Source organism: Gymnogyps californianus, chromosome 16 (genome assembly GCF_018139145.2).
Source record: "Gymnogyps californianus isolate 813 chromosome 16, ASM1813914v2, whole genome shotgun sequence".
Taxonomy (NCBI): Eukaryota; Metazoa; Chordata; class Aves; order Accipitriformes; family Cathartidae; genus Gymnogyps; species Gymnogyps californianus.
In genome coordinates this window covers 13,225,677-13,238,860 of record NC_059486.1, presented here as the reverse complement: position 1 = coordinate 13,238,860, position 13,184 = coordinate 13,225,677, and the positions used below count along the sequence as shown (strand labels likewise).

Genomic DNA, 13,184 nt, shown 5'->3' with positions numbered 1-13,184 from the left:
CTAATAAGACCCCTGCTGTTGTACAGAATGATAACCAGAATGCAGGTTGCTCAGTGTCAACGGGGCTTCTACCTCTGGCTTCAGTGAGAACAGGGGATTTGAAATGTATTTAAGAGGTAGAAGGTAAGGTGTTTAGGGTTTGGGTTTTTTTTTAAGAAGCCACTTGCAGCTGATACCTAGAATACACCCAAAAAGCAAATTGCTTTTCAAGTTGCTATAGATTCCCCAAGCTGTTGTAACTGGACTGGGTACAAATGTAATTGTGGGTGGATCCGTTTTTAAAAAGTGTTGCAGCAAGATCTTTGCTAAATTTGACAAGTGAGTGGGGCCTGCAGAAAGTATTTTATTCACTTTATTAAACATGGGTTTTAGTTTATGCCCATTTAACGAATCAGATCTCCAGATTCAGCAATTACAATACAATCTTTAAGGACACTGATACATAGGAGACCACTGCTTTGGATTTTCAATTTAAAATGATGCAGAGTATCACCAGAATTATTCAGCTCTAGATACGTATTCCTCTTCATTTAGTCCTGCATGATTCAAATATTAAACAAGTGGAAAGCTACCAGAGCTTTGGGAAAAAACCAACAACCAAATCCCAATCTTTCTAGCTGGTGGCTTTGATATTCTGCTCTGGTTTGCCAGCATGATTTCTTGTCCGCTGTAAGTCTAGTTTTATAGTAGTGACTCTTAATTGCAATGTTGACTTTAAGTAGCCATTGACTAACAACCTCTAGCAAGGGAAAAATTACGGTGCAATTGTTCTTCCTGCCCCAAAGCCCAGACCCTGCAGGGAACCAAAGCTTTAGGTGAAGCAGAAAGGTCAAATTTAGTTCTGCACAGCGGTGAGCTTCCCCAAGAGCTCCTTGCAATGAGAGCCTGCATTGAAATGGCAACAGACTATGAGAGTCTAGGCACAGAAGGGAGGTGAAGATGGTAGGAAATATAATTTATTTTATTAGCTCAACTGCAAGAGCACTGATGTAATGGGAGCTGAGGCAGGGCATGGTCAGGACACAGTTGTTTCAAATGCGACCCAGTAAGACAAAAGGGCATGCACACAGCCATTTTAGACTTTGTTACTGCTGCAATTGGGGCAGAGCAAGTGAAGAGGCCACTGATGGCAGAGAAATCCTAGGTATCCTAGGAAGACAACGTGTCTCATTGGCAAGGTGGCGAGGGCAAGGCACTGTCACCAGCCCACCGATCTGCAGTAGCCTGTCCCATGAAAAAGCACAGGTTGCAACCAAGTAAATCATCTCATTATCTCACTGTTGACTCTGCTCCTTCCAGTCTTCACTGGCCCTCCAAACATCGAAGTCCTAAACTCTGCCAAGTTAATCATGTTTCATTCAGTCCCAATCACAAGCACCAGCTTGGGTGTAGAACAGGGACCTTCACAGAGAGGTCACCACATCACAACTCTCAGCAGCTGATGGCCTTTGTGTGACAAATGAAGGGCATATGGGTCACAAGGCACTGATTTTGTTGGAAGAAAACTACTTTTCTGGTAAACTGGGAATACGGCTAACATTATAGGGCCAATTCTCTTTCTTGTCATTCCCAATTGCTTTAATAATTTCAGGTAAAGCATGGATATAACCCTTTAGACAGCTAATATGGATCCAAAGCGACTTACCCAGAACAGCAGAATTGCCATCACCCAGCGGGAACCTCTGGTAACGGGGAATATTAAAGGGGGGCAAAAGGTAGAACTTCCTCTCCAAAAGAGGCTCGAGGCGTGAAGCAGATGGGTCTGCAGGGTGGAACAGGTTATAGACCTGCTGACAAGCTGGTCTGAGCTGAAAGACTAAAAAGATGAAGAAAAAACACCCTCAAGTATCAAATGGTTATTTGTTAGAATATTGTAAATATTCATCTATAAAAAGGACAACTGTTGGGTTAAAAAAAAAAGTGCTAAGGATTTATCATCTCCCTCATCTTCCAGTGTAGTCAACTGAAACCATTTATTACAATATTTATAGACTCAAGAATTGCCCAGTATTTTTAACGTTTGGAAGTACATTGCAAATAAATTGTATAATCAGTACTGGCTAGAGCACACAGTGATCTGCTTCCTTACGGTGCAATAAGTATTATATATAAATGTTTGGTTTTTACCAGTTCATCTCATCGAATGACTGCATTTGTAGCAGGAGGTGCTTACACCACCCACTAAGTGAGCTCAGCAGTTTACATCAGGACTTACTGTCAAGAGCTGGAATGACAGTTTTTCGCAGAGCAAGAACCAGACCCAAGGGAGAACCAAAGAGGAAGAAGTCAGTGATCTCAAATTCAAACTTTCCAATATTTCCTCCATCCAACATAGTAGAGCTACTAGATCGCCTGGATCCTGGGTCATTTCTCAGAACACTAGAATGTAAACTGGGACAAGAACAGAAAATAAAGTAAAAATTTTATTCACGCTGTGTTTGCATAACTGAAGGCCGGATTAGTGATTGACAGTGAATATAATTTCTCTCTCTTTAGTGAAGGAACTGTGCCAATCAACCCACCATGCCTCAGTACTGTACTTTTACTAGCCAGTAAAACGTCCCCCCAAACAATTACCCCATTACATTGGCATAATTTAGACTGTACAAATCTAAGCTTCAAGTGGGTTCATTTACGTACTCTTATCCCCTCAAAATGTTTTTTCTTTGAGGAGTCAAAATCCTGGCTGCTGCTAGTAGGATAGGCATTTGCAAGATAAAATAACCAGCAAGCCAAAATTACTAGAGTAGCAGGGGAAAAAAGCAGGTTTACAGTGATCCACTCCATTACACACATTACTGCTACGCTTTCTGGTTGTCAGCATTTGAGTTCCTTCCATCACCTTATTGTCAAATGTTACGGAAAGCTGTGCTTACCCATTTCTTCCTCGTGGAAGTAGTTGGACAAATGTTATAGGATTGAAAAGGAAAAAGAAAAACAAAACGGGAGGGGAAAGAGAAAAAGAAAGATCAAAATCTGCAAGAGGGTTTCTAATATCTTTGTGCACCAAGTTTGCACCACAGCTTCCATGCATGTGTACGGCATTCACTGGGAATGGGAATTTGGGGTAATTAACTCAGTGGCCACGTGGTAAATTGTATTTATCATGCACCCAGGACTCTCCCACTTCTCTTCTGCCCATGAGGCCACATCTGTCGAGTTATTACCAAACTACCTCTCAACCTCAGCCCAACAACCCCAGGTAACTGTACTTACAAAGAATAATGATATAAAACATGTCTAGCTTTCCCCCCCTCCTTTCAGGCGTCAAATCTGTTTGCAAAATTCAACCTGTGTGCAGTGCAGGCTGGGCAATACACAGGTTTAACACAGAGATTTAAATTCACATATCTCTTGGACACTGAGGAAGAAGAAGCAGGAACTCTTAGGTGAAAATCCCAGGAATCCACCCCCACGTTAGGAAGAGGTGCTTCTTTGCAGTCTAGATCTGGGATTAGACAGCGAAATGACAGATGTGTAACACTAATGACCCGGTTCACAAAAGGATTTCTGAGATTCTTCTGTTACCACCCAAAAGCAATAAGCTGCAATTTCTTTTGCTCTCCAGGTTCTACAGATTCAGATGGCAGCCTTGCCGGGTTATCGTCGTTATAATTAGAAGCAGAGAGTTGAAGACAGAGTACCAACAGTGACTTAACAGGGTGTTTGCAAACACTTTAAAAAGCATCTGAACAGGTTCTATAAAATATGTATGATAAATGGATACCACAACAGTTGGGCTGGATAAAAGGTTTACTAGCCTGGAGTCAGGAATGATGCAAATGCAACAGTCTCTTGCCAGCTCTGTGGCCCCAAGTCAAAATCCGAGGTGGTCACCAGTGCTTGCCGTGGCTCCGTACGCAACAGCACTTGCTCATCAAGGTCACTTCTGAACGCAGCGTGCTGGCTGCCCGGCTGGGCAGTGACGTCCCAGCACTGCTGCGCTCATGGAAATAGGGCTGCTCACTCCCCACCATCTGTACCGCCGGAGCAGTTGCTCACGCGCGCTCCTCCTCTGGGATAGCCATTCAATAAATGAGCAGCTGCAAACACTCACAAATTTGAGAAGAAAAACGGGTTTCGCTTGGACTTTGTCTTCCTGCTTTGGCAAATAACGCATCATCCCAGAGACAGCACCTCTGCTGAACGCCACTCCCAAAGGATGCTAAAAAAAACTTTCTTCTCATGCCGCACCGTCATGTATTCTCTAAAGGTGCACACATGCACACGCAAGGTACTATTCTCCCGGTTACCAACCGCAGGGAAATGACAAGCTTACTTATGCCAGACATACATATCACGGAAAGTCAAAACAGTGATGTCAAAAGCGAGAGGAACAGGAGGTTACAGCAGTGACAGCTAAAATGAGCATATTCCCATTTCTGTGATGTGAACGAGCTTCCCTGAGATCACACTGCCACGACGCGCAATGCTGAAACACGTTAAAAACAAGCCACCTTCAGGGAAGCTACAATTCTTTTAGCTGACAAGAGTGCAACGCATTAAGTTTGCTGCACGTAAGGCAGACAAAGTTATTTAGAACATGTTCAGTTTTGCCGAAGACAGGGCGACAGCAATGTGATTCAAACGAAGGCACAAGAGGAAAGACTGTCCCGATGGCAGATGTGTTATGGCAGGACGGGTGCAGGGGGTTTTTGGTTTATTCCACCCATCTTCCCACAGCGTCTCTTCGTGGGGAAGAGAAGAGAAGAGAACGAGAGCACTCATACCGCTAAGCAATTTGGACAGCTTCTCTCCTTTTACTTGATAGTCTTTTTAGCAATCAAAAGAAATGAGAGCCAAGGGGAACTCTGAATCCGTCATGCTCCAAGCAACCTACAGTGCCCTGTTCTCCCTTTAAAAAGCAGCAGATGTACTGTGTGCATTAATTAAACAAGAGCTTATGGATTTCAGAAGCAAATCAACTCATTTACAATAATACAAGTACAGCACAGCCAGAAATAATGTAGTTGTGCAGAAGGACTGAATTTAAAAATAAATGTGTGATTGTAATCTCCAGATGCTGCTCTGGCTTGCTGGGCATTATCCCAGAGAAGCGGGTAGGTCTGATACATGAATAAAAATGAGTGTCTTTGGCACAAGCTGAAATCTGCAATCGGCACGGACAGAAAGGCCCCCATATGCCAGGCTGCCCGTCTGCTGAGCCCATTAGGAAAACTTGGCTCTGTTCTGCCGATCCCCTGCATGAAGCCGCGTCACATCAGGGCTTGGTTTTTGTATGGGAAAATCATTACTTAGTGACAGAGAGGCCGAAGGGGCATTCTGCTGATGACTGTGCTGCTCAGTAATGACGGCTGTAAGCACAAGGTCCAGCGCCGGGGCCGGGTGTGACGCCCTGCTGTCACGCAGGAGGGGAAGAGGTGAATCACTGCACCCGAGCCTTCCCTGCGCCAGGGAGCGGAGGGGGAGAGATGCGGAGAGAGCTCATACAGCAGCTTCATGTTGCTCCTTTCCCTGAGTAAATCGTGGTCTTGAGCTGCGGGAAGAGACTCATTTTTGACCCAAGGTCTAACGGTAAATTTAAAAAAATACCAAACCCTAAAAGAAGTAAAGATGCACCAATCCATCAGCGCACTGAACACTGACAGCCCTTGCCAGGGACCGCCGAGGGCTTCATGTGGGGAGTGGGCACAATGCTTAGGAGATGGAGCAGGAAGCACCAGGACAAAGGTATTTGAAATGACAAACTGTGCAATCCCTTATCCACGTCAGGCCCAGCGCTTATTCTAAACTAGGTGTAAAACTGCATCAAGATGCCAGCCCACTTTCCTTAGCTGAGTCGGTGCCCCTGAGGTCAGTAACAAGGAGGAGAAAGAGCACATTTTTGCACGACTCATATTTTCTCCTGTAATACAGGAGGCTGTTTTGATAAGGTAAGAACAAGAGACTGATTGCCTTTTATTAACCTGCTGGAAATAGCTGAGAAGCTTATTGTGTTTTTTGTAAATGCAGCTGTCTTTCTGAATATAGTATCTCTGTGCACCAACAACACTCACTTTGATACTTTATCTCTCCTACGAATCTTTTACAAAAGGGCCCCTGACATGGCAGGACAACACGAGTCCCTGTGCTGGAGCAACGATTGCAAGCAGCGAAGGAGGGGCAGAAGTGCAGGACAAGCCTTCAGCTCGGCACAGGGCAAAAGGAACAGCCTCGGACACAGTTGCAATGCAGATAATGGTGTTTGCTGGTGGGGGGGACGTTGCTCCTCAGTACCTGGGACATGGGGGAAGAGGGATTAAGAGGATGTTGCAGTTCCTCTGGGCCTGCAGGAGGAAAAGGTCTGGGCTGTCCAGTTCCACAGGCTGAAGAAGATGGTTCAGTCAGAAAAAGCCTCTGGGCTTACAGAAGTAATCCCTGAATGATCAGCAGCAATGGAAAGAGTGCTATGAAAATTTCATCGGTTACGTTAACGGATACATTTCTGAAAGTCCATTTGAAGAAGCTTAGGAATGTGATACAGGGGGCTTCGATAGCGAGCAACAAATCTGAAACACGACCTTAGTGCAACGGAGCAGCCCTGGCAGGGAACAGAATACAATCCCCTGTCCCTGCTCCATACAGGGGACTTGGGTTGCTTTGCCAAATAGTCACACAGAGAGAACAATCCTCACATGCAGTTGAAGGTTGCTCCATGAACCAGCCAACCACCTAGGGTTCAGGATGTCTCATCCAGAGCATCCTGCCACTATGACAGCAGAAACCTGCTCCTGCGACAGGAAAGGGCACCGCAATTCAATCTCACACTTGAACTAGGCCAAAATTAAAGGATACTCAGCTCACGCCCACCTTTCCCAAGAACAGGCCAGCCAACTCAAAATCAGCTTTCAGAGATGCTTTGAAATTAATACAACACTGGATTCCTAGTTCTGCTTCACCATCTTCCCTTGCGTGATTTCTACATTTGCTACCTCCATCCCGCACTTGCAGCACAGCAAAAAAGCAGTGCCCTGACTGCCTTGGCTGTCAAGCAACAGGATGAAGGGCTTCTTGCTATTATAATACAGATGCAGTAGAGCAGCTGGATTCTCTCACTGCCACTCAGCAAGAGAGCTGTTCATTTTTTTTGCATATACAACACACTGAAATCTATACCCCTCTAATCTTTCCTCCACCTTGCTTATCACAGGATGACAAAGCAACAGTTGGGTTTCACAGACGCACCAATCTCAGCTCCAGAATACTGCTGGTTCTGTACCTTCAAAATCTTACCTTGAAAGAAAGGCTTGATGCTGCTTTATCGTGTCCAGCTCATAGGTTGATGAATCACTCCTTTTTCGTGGCAGCTGCTTCTTTGGATCTTCTCCGTTGCTACGGGGAATATCAATGTTGCTCCTGCTGAGGTGTCTGCTGGCTTCCAGATTAGAGCCAGTGGAACAATAGCTGTTGTTCACCGTTATTCCAGGAGACAGGAGGTCAGTATCCTGGGATTTGAAATATATGGATTTACCACTCTGACAGCTGAATCAGGAATACACCCACATTATATCCTTCTCCTTCTATCCTCCTTTCCCCATCTACCCCAAGACCCAGTTGAGGGCAATACAGTGCCTCAGACCAAACCACTTCCTAAGGGTGTGGGTGAAGTAGGTGTGGGTGATGCTTCACACCAGAGGGTGAAGCATCCCTGTTCAGAGCAAATGCACCCAAACTGAGACACACATGCACCTTAAGACACATTTGCCACTGATAAGGAAGACAGTCTTTGTTGTTTCATGAAAAGACCCTTACTAAAAACAGGGGCATGGAGGCACTGTGGCCGGCAGACCTATTCCCAGTAGACACTGGGAGCCAGCATTACCTGGACACTCACAACGCTTCCTCGTCGACTGCTGTTCTGGCTCTCGGACACAGTCTGATTGCTGTAGCATAAGGCATCAAATCCCAGAATTCCTCCAACACAGTCCCCTACCAAGCAGACCTGAAAAAGGCAACAGAAGCAGGGGGAGGAGGAAAAAAGAGAAAGCCCCTTGACTTCAGTTCAGAAATGATAGTTAAAAGGAGTGCTGGATTATACCTAGGAAACCTGCAGTAACAGGATGCCCAGTTCTTTCAACAATAAAACTATTCAGTCAATGAACATCCACTCATACCCTGCAGACTCCCGTTATCTAACACAGCTAATGTGTTCTGGCTGTCCCCACCAGCTGACTGGAGTGGTGAAAGCAACACAGAGCACTGACTATGGTGCTAACTCCAGCCTCAGAAAACCAAGCTTGATTCCCTCCTCGCCAGCTGTCCGTGCTACTTCAGGCAGGCTTCCCTGTGCTTCTGCCCCCCGTTTGTACCCTGAGGAGATAACGCTGTCCTGATTCCAAGGGTATTGAGCAGACAGGCACAATAAAGCACTGAGACCCCTGGGTTGGCGAGGGCTATCTGGGTCCCGGGGCACAGCGCTGGCTGGGAACAAGCTCAGGGTGGATAAATCACACTACAGCAGTGCAATGTGACAGCTACTCCAATAGCTCAAGCCTCACAGGGCTAGAGAGTCACTTCGCTCACAGAGGTGTGAGGCTCAGTCACGGTCTTTTAAGGGGTGCAGCAGTCTCAAAAAAGAACCCCACTTCTGCGACAACTCCAGCGCGAGCTGCTGAATGTCCTTTAAAGACGGGAATGCTTAAACAGCCTTGGTTTGCAATAGGAGCAGAGATCATATTTAGTAACAAAGGTAGCATTCCTGATTTGGAAAGGTGTGTCATGCTGAAAACTGATTAACTTCACAGCTTTGTAGCTTCATTTCTGAACACAAGCTCAGAGTTTGCTTTGAATCCCAAAGGTTCAAGACAGAGCATAAGCAATAATCTCTCTCAGAAAGAAAGAAAGAAATGGAAGCACAACGCTTTCTTATTGCAGCTCAACACTGTCATGTTTCCATCCCTCCTGAGAGATTAATGGAAAAGAGAGCTTCAGAAGGAAATTGCTTCACTTGCTCTTCCTTTCATTGTGGCTATAAACAGCCGCTGGCTCACCTGGCCGTTGAATGACATGCCCTCTTGGGATCTGATGAACTCGCTGTAGGCCTGGTTAGCTCTGACGATGACTGTGGCTACTGCTTCTTGGTACTGCGGGGAGGATGTTGCTAGCAGAGGGAGTGCAGCAAGGGGAATGTGATCCTGGCTGTTGGACAGGCAGCCTTCGTCATAACTGTATGGGCTGAGGCTGGATAGGGCAAGAGACATTGGAAATATTCAGCCTAACACACAGAGTGGGGAAAACCATTTGCAGACAGTACAGTCAGTATTGCGGTTCATTAAAAAAAAAGACTCAAGATAGAAAGGCCATTTATTCCACCGTGAATGGGTGAGAGCTTAATAAATCTTTCCCTCCCATCAAACGTAAATCTTCAAGGACAACATACTTATATTGACAGAACAACCCTCAGACAAGGAATTAAAGCCTTAGTATTTATTGGATTAATTAGAATAAATCAATCTCAGAACTCTTGCTGCATGATTACTGTATTCATTGCAGCTAAGTATGAAATCGAGATTGAATGCCTCGCTAGTATATTAATAAGTGCATTCTCAAAGCGTGGTCAGAGCTTTCAATACTACATGCAGAACATTTCAGGGAAGCAAATAAAAAAAAACCCCAAACCAAGAGTTAAATTTTATACGTGTCTCTCCGTGACAAAGTAGCATCAACTTACCTGGACACCAGCGAAAAAGCTTCAGAGCAGATGGCTGGGCAAGGGACTAGCCTGATGGCAATGTGTCCAAGAGCAGCTGGGTAATGTACCCTCATCACTGTGTCAAACACCGTCGTGATGGTGTTGACATCCCCTTGCTTAGAGCTCTGGTCACCACTTCCTGAGTCCAGGATGTTCCCTCCATGGAGTACCAAGAGGAGGACATGGATTTTACTCGGCTGCATTAATGGCTGCACTGATTCATCCTAGGTGGGAACGAAAGAGAGCACAGTAGAAAGGCTTATTTTGCAAAGAGGTTTTATTTGGTCCAAGTGCATTTTATGCAAATTTTACCACCTTTTCTTCCCCAAGCTCACACATGGCGTGTACAATAAATGCACTATCCACATCAAGTCCAGTCAGGGATGAGGCAAACAACAATCTGTGAAGCAAGGTATTTCCAGCAGAAACAGTATTAGCCGTAATACAAGGCCTTGGCAAGCCCCCGTCTAGAAGGCTGAGTTCAGTTTGGGCCATCTGCACACAAAGATAATTGCAGTGTGAGAAGGACCACAGAAGGACAAGAGGCACGGAGACTTTCTGAACAGAGACTGAAAGAGTTCAGCTTGATTTGCTCCACAAAGCTACCCGAGAATGAAATGCCTGCTCTCAAACACAGCGGAGATGAGTAAAAGCTAGGGAGGGAAGAGAGGCACTTAAGTCAAAGGACAGTGCAGGCGCAAGCACAAGAGTCTAAACTGATCCTGAATAAGTGTAGACTGGAAATCAGGTTTCTAAGCACAGGAGATATGAGGTTTTAGAATAACATCTGCAGGTTTGTGGGTAAGAAACTAACCTGTCTTCAAGAAGGAATGTGCTTTATTTATGGAAATGGGCATTACATACATCTGGATACAACAGCTGAGAACCTGGCTACTCCTTCCAGGTCTCTTATCCTACATATGTGCACGCACAAATGCGCACACACAGAGCCTCAGCGTAACTGACTGTCCTAAGCAGAAGGAATGCTTCAAGTAAAAAAAAACAAATTGCATAAAATTGTAACCAGGTAAAACATGGCAGCAGTAAAGACATTACTTGTGTGCGTTAGGGTGGAAAAATAAAGAAATAAAAGATGGGTGTTGCTTTCTGTTGAGGTGCTGAGCTCAGCTGCAGCAGTTGACAGTAAAACACGTTCAGCAAAATTAATAAACAAGATCAAACAGGTCAGCAAGTGGCAAGTTACCGGGGAAAGAAGTTGCAGGAAGAGATCAGTCATTGCATCTGATTGCCTATGACAGAAGTTATAAATAAGACTTCAGATTTGCTTATACTCTTGCAAAAGAGGAACTGAAAAGAAAAAACTTCAAGACCCCGTGACCCAAGGACTGGCCAACATCTGGCTGGGAGACTGCTGCATGAACACAGTAAAGGTTTTTATTTTGGCTGTCCAGGTTGTTTGCTTATTATGTTGAATCAATTCCTTGCCTAAACAGACAGGCTGTAGTTTGGGGGAAGGAGGGAATCGTATCTGAACTCCAGAGTGGGTTATCATTAAGTGCCCTGCCAGACCAGCTGTAAGCCCAATCCTGATGCCCCAGGAGCAGGTCCAAGAGCATCCATTTGTACTGGTCGCATATTATAACACAACAGAGCAGTAACTATTTTTAATATCTACTCGCTACCAGGGCTTTCAGTGTTTATGGCCCCCATACGGACTCAAATCCCCCATTCCAATGCTTTTGAGATATGTGAAAGCAGGTACTGATCTTTCCTGCTGTGCCTTATCCCTTGTGCTAGCAGAGACAACATTTGAGAACATCCTGGGCAATTCCCTGTTGAGGCAGAGAAATAGCCATCGGGAGGGCGTGTGGAAGGGGTGGAGGGCAGCAGTACTTTCCATTTGGCAAATTCTTCTAATTTTAGCATCTTTAGTCACCTGTTGTCCTTTGAGCAGTGACTGAGGCCCTGACAAACCTGCTGGTGGGAGGAAAGCATGCCCAGGCACACATTAGCAACCTAACAACTAGCTTACATTTTTACCAGATAATGTTAAAGCATGTCTTAATACACAGCCCACCAGAAGTATTAAAATTCACATCCAAGTCTGTAATAAAGATTTTCCAGACCTCCTGCATAAGAATGGCCTTTAATTATTTAGTACCATTACACTGTATTAATGCCTGCTCTTTAAACCTTCTCTGATTCCAGTTTACAGCGCCTGCAAAGTGAACTTTTGCCTGGCTGGAGGCATGGGAGGAGCGCGCCCAGCATCTCAGCACCATTTTCGCTTTCAGACAAATGTTTCAAGCGCTCATTTGGAGAACAACATGAGTCACCAAGTTCAGGTCATCCAGAAGTTTATCAGCAGTCATTTGGAGGCACCTTTCCCTTTCAGTTCACTAACCTCTGCTCTTGAAGGAAGCGGGGAACATGCAGGCAACTGGCGATTAGTTTAGGGGTGGAGGTGGCTATTCAGAACCTGATTCCTGAACTATCTTTTGGTGACGGAGAATCTTAACCTGAAAATCACTGCAAAGGTGGCCAGGAATTTCATACTATTTTAGTAGACTGAACAACTACAAACAACTGTCTTTTTCACCTCACATTGAGGTCTGTTCTTCTTCTAAAATGAAGGCAGAAATGGGAGGGGGTTGAGTTTGTACAGCCCTCTGAAGAAGACAGCAAGTTCTCCACACCATCTTGAGCTCTAAGAGAAATCTTAGGGCTGTGACTTGCTTATCTGGAGGTGGCTAGAGCCGTTCCCATCCCCAGCCACCCACCCTCCCCATGGCCCTTGAGCTCTCAGTCTATTACAAAAAAGTCAAACCACCATGACCTTACAGCCTGGCACACAGAGTAATACCAAAACCACACTCATAGTCTTTGATAGACCACGACATAACTTAGGCGCTCTGCAAGCAGCTACACCATCTCTGCAGCACAGACAGGCAGATGCTTTAAGGGTAGGATGAGTACAGCCACTCCAAGATGCACTGTCTCACTAGGACACTGAGTTGCAAGAGCCTGCATATGTAAGTCTAGAAAACCAGGGTGGGTGGGTGTGTTATTATTTATTATTTTATCCAGAGCGCTGATACAGGCTATGCTATAACTGGTTTCCAAACAAGACCCTGAGCAGCTCCAAAGAGTGGGCTACAGCCAAGCTATGTCACTTGGACCACCGCAGCCTGCACCTTGGTGCTGCAGTAACACGGCTCTCCCGCTCCCACGTCCACGCTAGCTCATTCGGCATTAGCAGGATAGCTCTACCCAGCAGTGCCTCAGGCTGCAGTTATCCCCAGAGGATTAGTATTTTTTTCCAGCTGGATACTTGATGCTGCCTACAAACTACAGAGCATTTTCTATATGATGTTCAAAAGACGGGTGAAATAATCCCTTAAACCTAGCCATGAAGTACACAGCATGCTGGTGTGGCTCAGAATGACACACAAAGACAAGACACCGCTCACAGCAAAGGGAGCCGTTTACCCCATTTACCCCGCACGGACATATTCCATCAACTAAGGATCTC

At 45.4% G+C, this 13,184-nt stretch overlaps 1 protein-coding gene across 4 annotated transcripts in view; it reads right to left on the bottom strand.

The window, feature by feature from the left end:
• PITPNM2 (phosphatidylinositol transfer protein membrane associated 2) overlaps positions 1-13,184 on the bottom strand; it is a 139,927-nt gene that overhangs the window by 19,659 nt on the left and 107,084 nt on the right. For all 4 annotated transcript variants that reach the window (XM_050906730.1, XM_050906731.1, XM_050906733.1 and 1 more), the window contains 6 exons: positions 9,671-9,915; positions 8,991-9,180; positions 7,823-7,942; positions 7,234-7,445; positions 2,216-2,391; positions 1,646-1,816 (listed from right to left, as the gene is read on the bottom strand). In XM_050906730.1, the coding sequence (XP_050762687.1) occupies positions 1,646-1,816; positions 2,216-2,391; positions 7,234-7,445; positions 7,823-7,942; positions 8,991-9,180; positions 9,671-9,915 (1,114 nt within the window). The remainder of the gene's footprint in view (positions 1-1,645; positions 1,817-2,215; positions 2,392-7,233; positions 7,446-7,822; positions 7,943-8,990; positions 9,181-9,670; positions 9,916-13,184) is intronic.